This window comes from Chlorocebus sabaeus, chromosome 15 (assembly GCF_047675955.1).
Source record: "Chlorocebus sabaeus isolate Y175 chromosome 15, mChlSab1.0.hap1, whole genome shotgun sequence".
Lineage (NCBI taxonomy): Eukaryota > Metazoa > Chordata > Mammalia > Primates > Cercopithecidae > Chlorocebus > Chlorocebus sabaeus.
This window is the reverse complement of record NC_132918.1, coordinates 92,420,601-92,437,316: the sequence shown is the minus strand read 5'-3', so window position 1 is coordinate 92,437,316 and position 16,716 is coordinate 92,420,601. Positions and strand designations below refer to the sequence as shown.

Below are 16,716 nucleotides of genomic sequence, written 5' to 3'. Positions count from 1 at the left end.
GATGGAGAGAGATTGGTCAACAGGCCCAAGGTGACAGGTAGGAGGAGTACGTTCTGGTGCTCTGTTGCACAGTAAGACGACGAGGGTTAACAGTGTATGGTGTATTTCAGAACAGCTGGAAGAGAGGTTTTTGAATGTTCTCATCACAGGGAAATGATAACTATTTAAGATGAAGGATATGCTAATTTGTTGCCATCAATGCGCAGTGTATCCATTGTATACTATAAATATGTACTATTATGTGTCAATCAAAATTTTTTTTAAAGGTGACACTAAATACAGTAGCTATGTAAATCAAATTTTTACAAAAGTCGTCTTCTACAGGAGAAAATACCAAATACCAAATATAGATTGTTTGGTGTATCTTAGAATAAAAGCCACATTCTTTTGTAGCTTTGGCACCTCAGGGACACTTTATTGTGAGGAAGGAAAATTCCTCAGCTTTGTCCGGAGGAAATTATAGGTAGATCTGAGTGCTCAAAGTTTCTAAGATGTCAGTGCTTTTTGTATAATTTTGGAATCAAAGCCCTAGGATGATAGAGTACTTAATGTTTGCTTTTGGATTTATCATGATGTTCTTTTTTTTTTTTTGAGACAGAGTCTCACGCGTGTTGCCCAGGCTGGAGTGCAGTGGCGCGATCTCAGCTCACTGCAACCTCCGCTTCCCAGGTCCAAGCGATTCTCCTGTCTCAGTCTCCCGCGTAGCTGGGATTACAGGCGTGTGCCACCACACCCGGCTAATTTTTGTATTTTTTGGTAGAGATGGGGTTTTGCCATGTTGGCCAGGCTGGTTTCGAACTCCTGACCTCAGGTGATCCACCCACCTCAGCCTCCCAAATTGCTGGGATTACAGGCATGAGCCACTGCGCCCAGCCTCATGATGTCCTTTAACAGTTAACCTTGTAAGATCAGTACAGAATGAATCAGAACACAGGTATGCAGAGTCACTTCATGAGTCAGACTGATTCTTAGGCCCGTGAGACCGGATTGTAACCTGTTGGCACATGTGAAAACCGTGTCACTAAGAAATCAGAGGCTAGTTAGCTCTGAGGAAGAGGCATAGGATATGCAGAGTCACTGAGCAAAAGTTGGCAGTCGATTGGCCTCTGCAATGGCCGTTTCTTACGGTATAACCATAAATGACATTTTAGTGACCGCCTTAGTACTACAGTTTCTGTCCTTCACGATGCTGTAGTTAGCGCTTGGAAATGTAGGAAATAAGAAGTCGTTTCTGGCCTTTTTTGTTTGGCAGAAGATGTCTGGTGGATGCCTTCATCTTTGTATATTGTGCAGGTACTGTCGTTGTTAAGAAATGGATCTTAGGCTGAGTGCGGTGGATCACATCTGTAATCCCAGCTCTTTACGAGGCTGAAGTGGGAGGATCCCTTGAGACCAGGAGTTAGAGACCACCCTGGGCAACACAGTGAGACCCCATCTCTACAAAAAATTTAAAAATCTTCAGGCTGTGTTGTTGCACATCTGTAGTTCCCAGCTACTCGGGAGGTTGAGGTGGGAGGATCACCCGAACCTGGGAGGTTGAGGCTGCAGTGAGCTGTGATTGTGCCACCGCACTTCAGCCTGGGCGACGGAGTAAGTGTCTCAAAAAATAAAAATGGATGTGAATGGGTTATACGCCTGTAAAGTTAGAGTTATATGCTACTTACGTGAGGATTGGGTGAGATAGTAGATGAAAATCCCCTTACAAAGCGTAACGTACCATTTGAATGTGAGAGTTTTTGCTTTTTGCTTTTTGTCTTTATATTAGTATCATTCACAACTTTGATTCTCTCAGAGTTGAGTTTTACGCCCAAATGAAAATTAATAGGGGAGAGGATGTCAGGATGTGGGGTGGGGTCTCCTCGGCTGAGGCTCTCTTTGATATGATCCAGATCAGGCACAACAAAGGTAACTAACCATTGGTAACTGATGCCCTTGCAGGAGGGAACACTGGCAGTTGCTGGGCCATTTGAAGACTACGGTGGAGGGTTTGGTATCAGCCAGCAGCCCCAACGTCTGGTCTAAGTATGGTGGCTTGGAGCGGCTCTGCAGGGACATGCAGAGCATCCTCTATCACGGGCTTATCCGTGACCAGGTACGCAGAACTCCTGGGTTTACCAGATTGGCCGACTCACTTGTTGAAAAGAAACAGTCAGATTGGCAGGGAGGAGATGGAGGCTACTAGTCTGTGAACTCCTGAGAGCAGCTGTGACTTAATATTTTTTTTAATATACAGAACATTTCACATCGTGTCTGATGGGCCATAGATGTTGATGGAATGAATCAATCACTGGGTAGGACAGCAAATCAGCAGCAAGAGATAAGGTCAACTTAAAAGTTTCCTATTGTTGCTGTAACAAGCAACTACAGACTTAATGGCTTAAAACAACACGGATTTCTCATCTTACAGTTCTTGAGATCGAAGTCCGAAATGAGTTTCACGGGGCTGAAACCAAGGTGTCTGCAGGGCCACACGCCCTCCGGACGCTCCGTGGAGAATCCACCCCCTTGCAGGACCACATGTGCCCTCTGGATGCTCCATGGAGAATCCATTTCCTTGCCTTTTCCAGCTTCTCTAGGTTTCCTGCATTCTTTGGCTCTTGACCACTTTCTCCATCTTCAGAGCCAACAGCACTTTCAGATCTCTCTGCCCCTTTGTTTGTTTGTTTGTTTGTGTTTTGAGACAGGGTCTCGCTCTGTCACCCAGGCTGGAGTGCAATGATGCAATCATGACTCGCTGCAGCCTCGACCTCCCAGGTTCAAGCAGTCCTCCCACCTCAGCCTCCCAAGTAGCTAGGGCTACAGGCACCCGCCACCACACCCCGCTATTTTTTGTATTTTTTGTAGAGACAGGATTTCGCCATGTTGCCCAGGCCGGTAGTGAATTCCTGGTCTCAAGTGGTCCTGCCTTAGCCTCCCAAAGTGCTGGGATTACAGACCTGAGCCACCGTGCCCAGCCCTCTCTGCTTTCACATCCCTTTCTCTCCTTATGGACCCTTCCTCCCTCCCTCCTCTCCTTATGACCATTCCTCCCTCCCTCCTCTCCTTATGACCATTCCTCCCTCCCTCCTCTCCTTATGACCATTCCTCCCTCCCTCCTCTCCTTATGACCATTCCTCCATCCCTCCTCTCCTTATGACCATTCCTCCCTCCCTCCTCTCCTTATGACCATTCCTCCCTCCCTCCTCTCCTTATGACCATTCCTCCATCCCTCTCCTTATGACCATTCCTCCATCCCTCCTCTCCTTATGGACCATTCCTCCATCCCTCCTCTCCTTATGGACCATTCCTCCCTCCCTCCTCTCCTTATGGACCATTCCTCCCTCCCTCCTCTCCTTATGACCATTCCTCCATCCCTCCTCTCCTTATGACCATTCCTCCATCCCTCCTCTCCTTATGACCCTTCCTCCCTCCCTCCTCTCCTTATGACCATTCCTCCCTCCCTCCTCTCCTTATGACCATTCCTCCCTCCCTCTCCTTATGACCATTCCTCCCTCCTCTCCTTATGACCATTCCTCCATCCCTCCTCTCCTTATGACCATTCCTCCATCCCTCCTCTCCTTATGGACCATTCCTCCATCCCTCCTGTCCTTATGGTCCATTCCTCCCTCCCTCTCCTTATGACCATTCCTCCATCCCTCCTCTCCTTATGACCATTCCTCCCTCCCTCTCCTTATGACCATTCCTCCCTCCTCTCCTTATGACCATTCCTCCATCCCTCCTCTCCTTATGACCATTCCTCCCTCCTCTCCTTATGACCGTTCCTCCCTCCTCTCCTTATGACCGTTCCTCCCTCCCTCCTCTCCTTATCACCATTCCTCCCTCCCTCCTAAAAGGACTCTTACAGTGACATTGGGCCCACGTGGATCATCCAGTATAATCGCCCCACCTCAAAATCCTTAATTTAATTACACCTGCAAAGTCCCTTTTGTCATCAAAGTAACATTCCCAGGCTCCAGGAATTAGGATGGAGACACCTTGGAGGAGCAGTCTTAGCCCATCACAGCCAGGAAGCTTTTTCTTCTGAGTCTTAGTTTGGTTTTAAAACCATGCTGTCTTTTCAGAAGTGGATAAAGAAAGAAAAACAGCCAAGGCAAAAACATGTTCATTTATTTCTGACTTTCATGCATGAAATGTTTCTACAGAACGAGAAGGTGGCCAGCCACAGTGGCTCCTGCCTCCTGTAATCCCAGCACTTTGGGAGATCGAGTCGGGCAGATCACTTGAGATCAGTTTAAGACCAGCCTGGCCAACGTGGTGAAACTCTGTGTCTACTAAAATTACAAAAATTAGCTGGGTGTGGTGGCACGTGCCTGTAATCCCAGCTACTCAGGTGGCCGAGGCAGGAGAATCGCTTGAACCCGGGAGGTGGAGGCTGCAGCGAGCCAAGATCACACCCCTGCACTCCAGCCTGGGAGACAGAGTGAGACCCTGTCTCAAAAAAAAAAAAAAGAACGAGAAGGTGAAACTCCACGTGCTCGGTTGCATTAAAAGTACTTTCCTACGGGAATCCTTTTGCCTGGAAGCCAGTGTGTTCCAGTGATAATTAATTGCTTAGGCTTGATAAGATTGGTGTAATTAGAACCAACATCACTTTCCTGAAACAAAATAATCAGTTCTTCCTGTGATTCTTTTTGAATTAGAATTTTCATCTGTTCCCTAAATTTAGACTTTGTTATTACTATCTACTCCAAATTAATAATAGGAAGAAAGAATTAATGTGCTTTCTTGTTGGGATAGTGAGACTTTATCCTCAGAATGTCTGCGAAAACTAGCAGGCACGAAAGCGACTGGAGAAGAAGAGTCAGTAGTGAACTCACGTGACTGCAATAGGCGTCGTTAATAGGTCGTGTGGTTCAGGGGAGAGCCAGGCTGCCTGGATTCGGTGTTCAGCTCCTTCATGTGTTAGCTGTGTAACCTTGGGCAAAATGCTTAACCTCTTCGTGCCTTAGTTTCCTCACCAGTGAAATGAGGTAGCAGCTATCTACCTCTAGGGTGGGTGTGGTATGTAAAGTGTTAAGAGAATAGGAAGAACTCTCCAAGTGTGTGCTACGATGAGGAGGGCGAGGAGGGCGAGGAGGGGCAGGAGGGCGAGGAGGACACAATGACTCATTTAATTTTCCTCCTAGCATCCTAGGACAATCTGAGAACTATTTATAAAATATTGTCATATTTAGAATATCCTTTGAATTTTACTTTATATCAATAAAGTTTATATTTTAAAAATGTAAGCTACAATCAAAATTTAAGCTACAAACTATAATAGTTTGATTGTAGCTTACATTTTTAAAATATAAACTTTATTAATGTTGAATTTCTTTTTCTTTTTTTTTTTTTCAAGATGGAGTCTCACTCTTGTTGCCCGGGCTGTGGTGCAGTGGCACGATCTCAGCTCACCGCAGCCTCTGTCTCCTGGGTTCAAGTGATTCTCCTGCCTCAGCCTCCTGAGTAGCTGGGATTACAGTCACGCACCACCACGCCTGGCTAATTTTGTATTTTTAGTAGAGATGCGGTTTCTCCATGTTGCTCAGACTGGTCTCGAACTTTGGACCTCAGGTGATCCACCTGCCTTGACTTCCCAAAGTGCTGGGATTACAGGCGTGAGCCACCACACCTGGCTGAGTTTGTTTTTCTTTATAACCTCAAAAACTCTAATCAGCTTTGAGTTTTGAAATGAGTAGAATCCAATAATACTTAAAGGTTTCTGCTTTCTCTTTGGCAGTTATTCCATTTGCAGTGTTTTAAATACATTTTGATTCCAGATAAAATTGCCATGTGAGTCATTGGGGTTTGGTATCCTCCTATTTAAAAAAAATCAGACCTCACAGATGCATGCATAATTGTGTGTGCTCACTCACGTCCTCCCCTGTCAGGACCTAGTATAACTACCTGGAACTCTAAGCTCATCTTTCTTTTTTATCAGAATTTATTCTCAGCAATCACATTGGAAAAGAGCTAATCAACTAATTGGTATTAAAGTATGTATACTTGGCTGGGCATGGTGGCTTATGCCTGTAATTCCAGCACTTTGGGAAGTTGAGGCAGGAAGATCACTAGAATTTTGAGACCAGGATTACAAGATCAGCCTGGGCAACACAGCGAGATCCCCATCTCTAAAAAATTTAAAATATTAGCCAGCCATGGTGATGCATGCCTGTAGACTCAGCTACTCAGGAGGCTGAGGTGGGAAAATGGCTTAAGCCTGAGAGGTTGAGGTTGCAGTGAGCTGATTGTGCCACTGTACTCCAGCCTAGAGTGAGACCCTGTCTCAAAAAAAAAAAAAAAGCAAACCCAGAAAAACAAAAAGCACCATTCTAGGACTATGGAGGCAACACTGTATCATAGACTGACAAAAGTCTTTGGAATCAGTAAGAACCTAGATCAGTAAGAACCTACTCTGGACTCACTACTCACGTCCATGGAAAATAAAGTGATGTAGTAGTTAAAATTATGGACTTTTGAATCAGACTGCTCACATTTTAACCTCAGCTTCGCCATTAACTGAGTGGTGCTGGACAAATTATATAACTCTTCCGTCTTTGTTTTCTCTTTTTTTTTTTGAGACGGAGTCTCGCTCTGTCGCCCAGGCTGGCGCGCAGTGGTGCGATCTGGGCTCACTGCGAGCTCCACTCCCGGGCTCACGCCATTCTCCTGCCTCAGCCTCCTGAGCAGCTGGGACAACAGGCGCCCGCCACCACGCCCGGCTAATTTTTTTGTGTTTTTAGTAGAGACAGGGGTTCACCGTGTTAGCCAGGATGGCCTCTATCTCCTGACCTCATGATCCGCCTGCCTCAGCCTCCCAAAGTGCTGGGATTACAGGCGTGAGCCACCGCGCCCGGTCTGGAATTTTTTTGAATGCAATTCTGCCGTATGCCCTTCTCTCTTACTCTGTGTATTTTCCTGAAGCAGTCTCATCCACTCACATTGCACTATCACTCACCCATTGATGACCCCCACCTCAGGCGTCTCTGCCGAACTCTAGATCCAGAACACTAGCTGTCTCCTGTACATTACTGTCTGGCTGTCTTTCAGGCCCGAGCACAACATGACCAAAACTAAACTTATTTTCTCTCATGAGATTGACCTTCTTCTTACTGGCGGCATTGACCTACTCAGTCTCCACGTCAGAAACTTGGGAATCATGCCAGCGTGTTTTACAGAAACTCAGTGCAAGTTTCCCAGGCTGCTGACCAAAATAGCTACCAGATTAGTGGCACTGCCACTCAGTGGGTCAGGTACTTGTGTCCTAATAGCAAATGGATTCTTTTCTTGGCCCTGTTACTAATATTAAACTGTCATCTAGAGTAATCACTTAACCATATTACAAGACAGTTTCACCATCTGTGCCTGAAAGTGAAATGCAAGTCAAATCAATGAGACTCTGAAATGAAAGCTACTTGATAAATGCAAAACCCTGTTCACATATCTTGTTATAGTTATTAAAAGTGATAATATCTGGCCAGGTACAGTGGCTCACACCTGTAATCCTAGCGCTTCAGGAGACTGAGGCGGGCGGATCACCTGAGGTCAGAAGTTCGAGACCGGCCTGACCAACATGGTGAAACCCCATCTCTGCTAAAAATATAAAATTTGCCAGGCGTGGTGGTGCATGCCTATAATCCCAGCTACTCGGGAGGCTGAAGCAAGAGAATTGCTTGAACCTGGGAGGTGGAGGTTGCAGTGAGCTGAGATTGTACCATTGCACTCCAGCCTGGGTAACGAGCAAAACTCTGTCTCAAAAAAAAAAAAGAATGTGATAATATCTGTGAAAGTATCTGGTCATCAGAATGGAAAATATCAAAGCATATGATCATCTGCAAAATAGCAGGAGTATTTTTAATTTTTTCATTTGTTTTTATTTTATCTTTTCTCTCTCCTTTTTTACATGCCTCCTGTCCTGAGAACCCCAGTAGTGTTAGTAATCAGAAGCAGAACAAATCAGGCAGATATGTCGTATGTACACACACATGTTTAGCAACTGCAGGCTCTAGTGGGAAGAATCAAAAACAAAAGATCTGTGCCAGTTTCCTTGCTGCTCTGTTCTGCCTTGTAAAGATCTGAGAATTAAAGTCTGCGTCAAGAACTTGTTTTTCCCTTTCATTTCCTCCCTCTGAAAGATGAGGGCTTTCAAAGGTTTCAGGCTGCGGCGTCATCGCCAAGCTATTCTGGGTGTTGTGCCCTTGTCGGGAGGAGGGGCTGATAGGGGCTGATATGGTGATTCATGCTGCTCATGTCCCCTCCCGGCTTTCAAAAGGAAGCGTTATGGAATGTGAATTGTATTTTTAAAAAGCCACTCAGGGCCAGCGGAAAGCTGTAACATCACAATCGTATTCTTAGAGGGATCTCATTTTTCTTGACAGCTGCATCTGGGCTCCCTTTTTAGTCCTTCCAGAAGGCAAGGCATATTTGATAGCCTCTTTTCTGTTGCTTAGAAATGTGGGACATTTAGCCCCTGAGATCGCTCAGCTGAACAGAAGTGATTCCCCCTTTTGCCACCATCAAGAACGAAACTAGTTCTTGGCAACACAGATGGTCCAATTAAAAAAAAAAAACAATAATAATAAAAAAGACCTTTGTGGGTTTTTTCCTGAATATGTAGGTGATATATTTTCTTTCTTGAAAATTCAGAAAATACCAAAAAGACCTTAGAAGAAAGTAAATATCACTCGTAATCCCAACACTAAGCGATAGTAACCACTCTAACACTGAGGTGTATTTTCTGCTTTTTTCTATGTTTTGTGTGGTTTTTTTAAAATATTAAGGTTGTACTATATATATCACTCTATAACTTTAAAAGTATTTAATTTTTGAACACTATTTTACATAGCTAGGTAATAAAAAAGTATAAAACTGTATACAGTGAAAAGTCTTGCTCCCTTCTGATCACATAAAAAACTACCATTTACTAGTTTCCTTACAGAGAATTTTTTTTAATTAAAAAAATTTTTTTTAGAGACAGGGTCTCCCTATGTTGCCCAGGCTGGTCTCAAGCTCCTGCCGTCAGGCAGCCTCCCACCTTGGCTCCCAGGGTGCTGGGATTACAGGCGTGAGCCACTATGCCCTGCACTTCCAGAGAAGTTTTATGCTTACAAAAGCAATTATCAATTGTTTTCTTTGCTTTACCTGCAACTTTTTAAATATAAATAATAGCATACTGTAGTAACTATTCTGTATCTTGCCTTTTTCACTTAATATATTTTGTAATTCATCTGAAATCATTACATAAAGAGCTTCTTCATTCTTTCTTACACTTGTCATTTTGTAATATTCCATTGTCTGTATGTACCGTCACTTATCTAGCCAGTCCCCCGGAATGGATATTTAGATTATTTCCAGTCATTTGCTGTTAGTAACAGTGCTTGTGTATAGATCATTTTGCCTTTTACCGTAGGATAAATTCCTAGAATTCTTAGATTAAAGAACATGTGCCTTTGAATTTTGGTAGCTATTGCTAAATTGCTCTCCAGGAAGTTATGTGATACATATTCTTTAAAAGGGTAAACATATGTCAAGTGTATGTATTTCTTTTTTCTTTCTTTCTTTTTTTTTTTTTTTTTCCCCTGAGATAGGGCCTCACTCTGTTGCCCAGGCAGGAGTGCAGTGGGACGATCATGGCTCACTGCAGCTTTGACTTCCCAGGCTCAAGTGATGCTCCCACCTCAGCCTCCTGAGTAGCTGGGACTAAGGCATGTCCCACCACTCGGAGTAAGCTTTAAATTGTTTGTAGAGATGGGCCAGTCTACCTGTACCCAAGCAATCCTCCTGAAGCGCTGAGTTACAGGTTTGAGCCACCACCCCTGGCCTCTGTATGTATGCCTTTGATTGCTGCTGAGAACCTTTGATGAGGCAAGGGAAGGCTGTGCTCTTTTTCCTGTCTTTGAATGCCAACCCTAGAACTGGGTCTGGTCCGGAATGGTAGTGATTTGCTCATTGCATATGTTCCCTTCACAGGCGTGCCGCCGCCAGACTGATTACTGGCAGTTCGTGAAAGACATCCGGTGGCTCAGTCCCCACTCAGCCCTTCACGTGGAGAAGGTAAGAGTGAGAGCAGAGCGGCTGTGCTGGCAGAGCTGTGGGTCTTCACTGTTTGAGGCTCCGTCAGAAGAATCTTCTAGACTCTTGAGGGAATATGTCAAGTTGCCTATCAACCAAGGAAAGGAAATTAATTATCCCTCTAGGGACCGACTTTATTTGCTTAAAAAAAAAAACATGCAAACCCATTCATCCAGGCCACTTTTTCTCCTCTGGGGAAGGAATAGAAAAGTTTTGTTATTTTCAAAAAAGCCTGCATATATGGGACCCAGGGTGAAGCTTTTCAAAGCGTTTCCCTTAACTGTCTCAATTTAGTTCTCAGGTCATTGGGCCTCAATCTTGCCGTATCTACCAGGATGTATGTTTTGACTCATACCCCTTTGCTTCCCAGTTCATCAGCTTGCACGAGAACGGCCAGAGCAGTGCTGATGGTGTGAGTGAACGTGCTGTTGCCGAGTTGTGGCTGCAGCACAGCCTGCAATACCACTGCCTCTCAGCCCAGCTCCGGCCTCTGCTCGGGGATAGACAGTACATCAGAAAATTCTACACAGGTAGGTGGAGGCCACTTAGGATTGTCGTCTGTGCTTCCTCATTGTCACCCACCTCACTATTCATCGCTCTAGTACCAGGGCCTCCTATTTTTCTTTCTTTCTTTGAGACAGAGTTTCGCTCTGTCGCCCAGGCTGGAGTGCAGTGGCTCAATCTCAGCTCACTGCAACCTCCGCCTCCCGGGTTCAAGCAATTCTCCTGCCTCAGCCTCCCAAGTAGCTGGGATTACCGGCATGCACCACCACGCCCCGCTCATTTTGTATTTTTAGTAGAGACGGGGTTTCTCCATGTTGGTCAGCAGGTCTTGAACTCCCGACCTCAGGTGATTCGCCCGCCTCAGCCTCCCGAAGTGCTGGGATTACAGGCGTGAGCCACCATGCCCGGCAGGGCCTCCTATTTTTCACTTGATGCCATAGGGATTCTACTCAGAAACATATCCAGACTTACCTCTTACCTCCCAAGTAAGACACAATTCAACTTTATGTTAAGGTCATCCCCTACAGCCACACAGAGACAAACCAGTAAGAATAGCCACCGTTTACCAGGAGTTTCCTGCGTGCCCATCACTGCTGTCCAGTATCTTCACTGCAGCCCTGAGAGTTGGGCATTGGTGCTGCTGTTCCTAGTCCACAGGGCTCCAGAAGGTTAAGCGACTTGGCCAAAGTCACTCAGAGTCAGGATTCAAATCTGGATTTTTCTGACTTTGAAGCCTCTTGTCCCGGCCACTTTGCTGTACTCCACGTTCTTTAGCCTCTTCTCTACTTTGTTTCTGATTTCCCTTCACCCTACGGTGGCGTGACTCCTCCCAGTTCATCCTTACTTCTCCCTTTCTCCTTCCTCGAGCATCTCTCAAGGCCTCCCTGTTGGGTTCTATCACTGTGGTAGCTTTTCTCTCCCCAGATGCTGCTTTCCTGCTAAGTGATGCTCACGTCACGGCCATGCTTCAGTGCCTGGAAGCAGTGGAACAGAACAACCCCCGCCTCCTGGCTCAGATAGATGCATCCATGGTAAAGGAGACAAGGGATTATCCGTGTCTGTGCTGGGTCCCTGGACCTCAGCATGATGGAACCCTCTACAGCAAACTGGATTTTTACTTAGCCATTTTTGTGAGCTGAAAGGCTTTCTTTTTTTTTTTTTTTTTTAGAGGCAGAGTCTCGCTCTGTCACCCAGGCTGGAGTGCAGTGGCACGATCTCGGCTCACTGCAATCTACACCTCCTGGGTTCATTCTCATGCCTCAGCCTCCTGAGTAGCTGGGACTACAGGCGCCTGCCACCCCCGCCCCCCACCCATTTTTTTGTATTTTTAGCAGAGACGGGGTTTCACCATGTTGGCCAGGATGGTCTCGATCTCCTGACCTCATGATCCTCCCGCCTCGGCCTCCCAAAGTGCTGGGATTCCAGGCGTGAGCCACCGCGTCCGGCCGGCTTTCATTTAAAATGCTTGGAGAAGGGGAGGTACCATTAAGTACTTACTGAAGTAGAAAGTCTGAGGTTAGGTCTTGTGCTTAGTAGACCTAAACTGGGGAGTGGGAGGTCGATTTTGTTAAACCGGTGGTATCTTTTGACAAAGGATACCACGCCTTGACAGAGATCTGGGGAAAGAGGGATGGTTCTGAATTGGGCAGGGTTTAGGGTCAGACCTGGCATAGCTTAATGTTATATGGGGTCAGTTTTTTCATGTTTTTTTCTTTGATGTAAAGAAAATTTTATAGTACAAAGAAAATCTGTTGCCTAAAATTAACTTACCCCATGACTAATACTCCAGTCAGTGCGTTAGCTAGAATGGAATCAGAGTCCCCACTTCGTAGAGAAGAGGATCCCCTATCTCTCCAGATTCTTTTAATTTTGTTTTCTGTTTTTGTTTTGTTTTGGTTTGGTTTTTGAGACAGAGTCTCACTTTGTCGCCCAGGCTAGAGTGCAGTGGCATGATCTCAGCTCACTGCAACCTCTGCCTCCCGGGTTCAAGTGTTTCTCCTGTCTCAGCCTCCCAAGTAGCTGGGATTACAGGTCTGTGCCACCATGCCCGGCTAATTTTTGTGTTTTTAGTAGAAACAGGGTTTCACAATGTTGGCCAGGTTGGTCTTGGAACTCCTGACGTCAAGTGATCCGCTCGCCTCGGCCTCCCAAAGTGCTGGGATTACAGGTGTGAGGCACTGCGCCAGGCCTGATTCTTTTAGTTTTGATTGTTGGTTACTATCCATTGAATACTTTCTATGTGCCAGGCATAGTGCTGTGTATGATACATGGATCATCTCATTGAATCTTCGTAACTCTGTGAAGTGGGCATTGATCTCATTTTGTAAAGGAGGCTGCTGAGGCACAGAGTAGATATGTGGTCCAAAGTTTAGATCAAATAGCTGACAAGTGTCAGGGCCTGGATTTGAACCCTAGTCTGTCTGACTTTTGATTCCACATACATAATCTTACGCACTGTTGTGCTGCCTCTGTAATAAAGCACTCCTGGTTTAACACCTGGAAGGATTCCAGTGCAGAAGCTGTGGTTTCACAGTTGTAAATTACATACTATAGTAGAAGGTAGCCTTGCTGTATCTACAGGTCTGGCTAAAGTCCAGGCCTACTGCAAAGGTAGCTTCTACCAGCATTTCTGCAGTACCGCATTGCCCCCCACTCTGAGGCCCTCTGTCCTTAACTCTGACACATTCTTTGGTTTTGTTTTGCTTTTCAGTTTGCCAGAAAGCACGAGAGCCCACTCCTGGTGACAAAGAGCCAGAGCCTGACAGCCCTGCCCAGTTCCACATACACCCCTCCAACCAGCTATGCTCAGCATTCCTACTTTGGGTCCTTCTCTAGCCTCCACCAATCCATGCCCAACAATGGCTCAGGTATGGAGACAGGAAAAAGTGGTCATTACATTCATCCCCAGCCCTGGAAAGTAAGAAGACTTTGTGGTTGCTCACAGGCTTTGAAAATTGAGCCTTTGGTTGGTACAGTTTTTCTTAATAAGGGACATCTTTACAAGTTATATAGTGACTAGCCTGAAATAATTCAGTAGAATCATGAAGTAACAGAAGGGAGAGATGTTTTTAGATTCCCCTGGGTTTCTAATCCATGTTGCCAGGAAGGCATTTCAATGCTAGCTAACATTCATTGATTGCCAATCATGTACTAGGCTCTGTTGTATTCAGTTTGTACGTGTTATCCCATTTGAGCCTTCAAACAGTCCTCTTACTGCTCATTTTTCAGATGAGGAATGCATACTAATAAGCAATAAAGCCACTGTCTCCGGAGCCCATACACTTGACTTAGCTGCTTCTAAATAATTTTATACTTTATTTGACTTGCCATTTCTGAGGTGACATCTTATGTCCTGGGCACCTAGTAACAATAGAAAGTTTGAACCTTAGCTGTGAAGAAGTCCTTCATACGTACTGCAGGATTCCACCTCACCCTTGCTCCCCTTACCATTTCCTTTTATATTCTAGAGAGAAGATCTACTTCCTTTTCACTCTCTGGCCCTCCCCGGAAACCTCAAGAAAGCAGAGGGCACGTCTCACCAGCAGAGGATCAAACCATCCAAGCCCTCCCGGTTTCAGTCTCTGCACTAGCCAGGAATTCCCCCTTAACCCCAAATGAGATGAGCTCCAGTACTCTGACCAGCCCTATAGAGGCATCCTGGGTCAGCAGCCAGAATGATTCCCCAAGTGATGCCAGTGAGGGGCCTGAGTACCTGGCCATTGGCAACTTGGACCCCCGAGGCCGGACTGCCAGCTGTCAGAGTCACAGCAGCAATGCTGAGAGCAGCAGCTCCAATTTGTTCTCCTCCAGCAGCTCCCAGAAGCCAGATTCTGCTGCCTCTTCCTTAGGGGACCAGGAGGGAGGTGAGGAGAGCCAGCTGTCCAGTGTCCTCCGCAGGTCCAGCTTCTCAGAGGGGCAGACACTCACCGTCACCAGTGGGGCAAAGAAGAGCCATATTCGCTCCCATTCGGATACCAGCATCGCCTCCAGAGGAGCTCCAGGTAATGAGGAACACCAGCTGCTAGTTAGCAAGAGAGCCCTGAGTTGAGAGTGAAGAGAGGCCTTGTTGTGAGGACTTCTCAGACGGCAGAGAGAGGTGTTCTGTTCTGACTGTATAACATCTTGTTTTGTAATGAAGGAAGTTTATAAGGAAGTACCAAGACTCAGAATCTCTATTTATGTTTGTTTCTTTATACATTGCTAATATTAAATGTTTTCCTGGATTCTTTACTACTTTAGTAACATCAGAGGATAGCGTGACTCATCACAGTTCGACTTTTCAAAGTATCTCTTGTATTGGGGAAAGTATTAGTGAGCTTTAAAAATAATCCCATTAAGTTCTGTCATTTCCTGTGACGTCTTAGAAGTTTGACCAGGGTGTAATAATACCAGGTGTAATACCAATGTAAGAGGTAGAGAGATACTGGGGTTTCTAATTAAAACGAAGGCGATAGTGAGGGTGGGGTGATGTGATCCAGCAGGTGAGCGGGTGGGGCTAACGGCCGCATCACTGATTCAGACCGAGAGGCAGTCAGATGAGCAGGCCCTGGCCACTGGGACCTCACCAAACACCATCTGATAGGAGGGGCAGCCTACACGTGGGAAAAGTGGGGCTCCTTGCTTTTGCCTTCTCCTTGCCATCATCTTTCCTGGCTTGTGGTATCCGGCAGGCTTTGGTTGGGTTTTGTTTGTGGCAGCATCTCCATAAGAGAAAGTATAGCATGGAGCTTTGTGCTCAAAGCCATTCTGGGTCACAAAAGCCCCAGAAATAAGATATAAAAATAAAATATAAAAAATTCAGTGACCTAGAAAAAAAAGGATTTTCTTTAGCAACTGGAGATAGCGTTGCTTTCTCTTTGTGATTTCTGGAAAGGTGAGAGCTTAGGCCCTCATCTGAAACCTTCAAAATTACAAACTTTTATCTTTGTTTTCCCTCAAGAATGTGATTTAAGTTGTTGGAAATCTTGAGGAGAAGAATCTCCAAATCAAAGCCTGTCTTCCCATGAGCTTTCTTAGATGTGAAGATGACTTGGGCTGGACCCGCACTTCACATCTGCTGCTGCAGGCCTGATGTCTGCTGTACTCCAAGCCACTGGCCTTTGAGCATGTAAAACTTTCCCACCCCATTCTTGAATCCATATGGATTCCAGTGGAATCCTGCCTTGGAAAAGGGAGCCAGGGAAAATGTGTGCAGAAGTATCTGAGGAAAGACGGGTCACGCACAGCTTCTTGGATGAGCCATCCGTCCTTCACAACTGGGGTTTCCTCTTGGGAGTTCCATCCCCACTTCTGCTGCGTAAAATTTAGGACACTTTTTTTCTCCTCTCTGTTCTCATTGCTCTGTCTGGAATCTCCTCTGCACCTGTCTGACTACCTACAGGAGGTCCCAGGAATATCACCATTATAGTTGAAGATCCCATTGCAGGTTTGGGAATTGGTCCTCCACTTCCTCTTTGCTCTGCTCTGTGACCACCTTTCTTAGTTCAGAACCTTCTTCAGTCTGGTGTCAAATCAAGTCTGGCTAGTCTGGTCTCGTTGTGATGCTTGGAACTGTCTATAAAATGATACCAGTATTTCATATGATGTGTTTTCTATACACAATTCCAAATGCCTCATTTAGTCTCTCAACAGCTTCTGAGAGGCAGAGTCAAGACTTATCATTTCGGTTTTGGCCAAAGGTGAAACTGAGGCCGCTATTTGTCTGAGGCATCATGATGAATCAGTGGCAGACTTTTTTCTCTTTTTTAAAATTTTTTGACTTTTTTTTTTTCCGGTAGAGACAGGGTTTCACCATGTTGCCCAGGTTGGTCTTGAACTCCTGGCTTCAAGTGATCCTTCTGCCTTGGCCTCCCAAGTGCTGGGATTACAGGCGTGAGCCACCACACCCAGCCCAGAATTTTTCTTATAACTGAATACTTCCTATGGATTACTTTATTTTCCTTGAATTAACACCAGAATGTATTTTACCCCTTTCTGTGGTCTCAGATAGACTTGCATGTTTGGTTTTTTCTTTTTTGTTTTTTTTTTGTGTGTGTTTTTTTCCTCTCCTGCAGTTCCCTGTTTCCTTTTTCTTTCACCTGTTTTCATTTCCCTATAAATCCCTGCACCCCATTCCAGCTATTGCGTAGGATTTTTCTAGTGATTTCAGTGTGTTTCCTTGGT

The 16,716-nt window shown here is 45.5% G+C and overlaps 1 protein-coding gene across 9 annotated transcripts in view; it reads left to right on the top strand.

Moving 5' to 3' along the window:
* The window catches only part of RUBCN (rubicon autophagy regulator), a 68,273-nt gene that overhangs the window by 27,322 nt on the left and 24,235 nt on the right, over window positions 1-16,716 (top strand). For 4 of the 9 annotated variants that reach the window (XM_073023802.1, XM_073023796.1, XM_073023799.1 and 1 more), the window contains exons 2-8: window positions 1,939-2,092; window positions 9,949-10,032; window positions 10,421-10,580; window positions 11,464-11,585; window positions 13,265-13,421; window positions 14,022-14,555; window positions 15,935-15,979. In XM_073023802.1, coding sequence (XP_072879903.1) covers window positions 2,054-2,092; window positions 9,949-10,032; window positions 10,421-10,580; window positions 11,464-11,585; window positions 13,265-13,421; window positions 14,022-14,555; window positions 15,935-15,979 — 1,141 coding nt within the window. In that variant the 5' untranslated portion in view covers window positions 1,939-2,053. The remainder of the gene's footprint in view (window positions 1-1,938; window positions 2,093-9,948; window positions 10,033-10,420; window positions 10,581-11,463; window positions 11,586-13,264; window positions 13,422-14,021; window positions 14,556-15,934; window positions 15,980-16,716) is intronic. The other 5 variants (XM_008009697.3, XM_073023797.1, XM_073023800.1 and 2 more) reach the window with 3 other exon arrangements.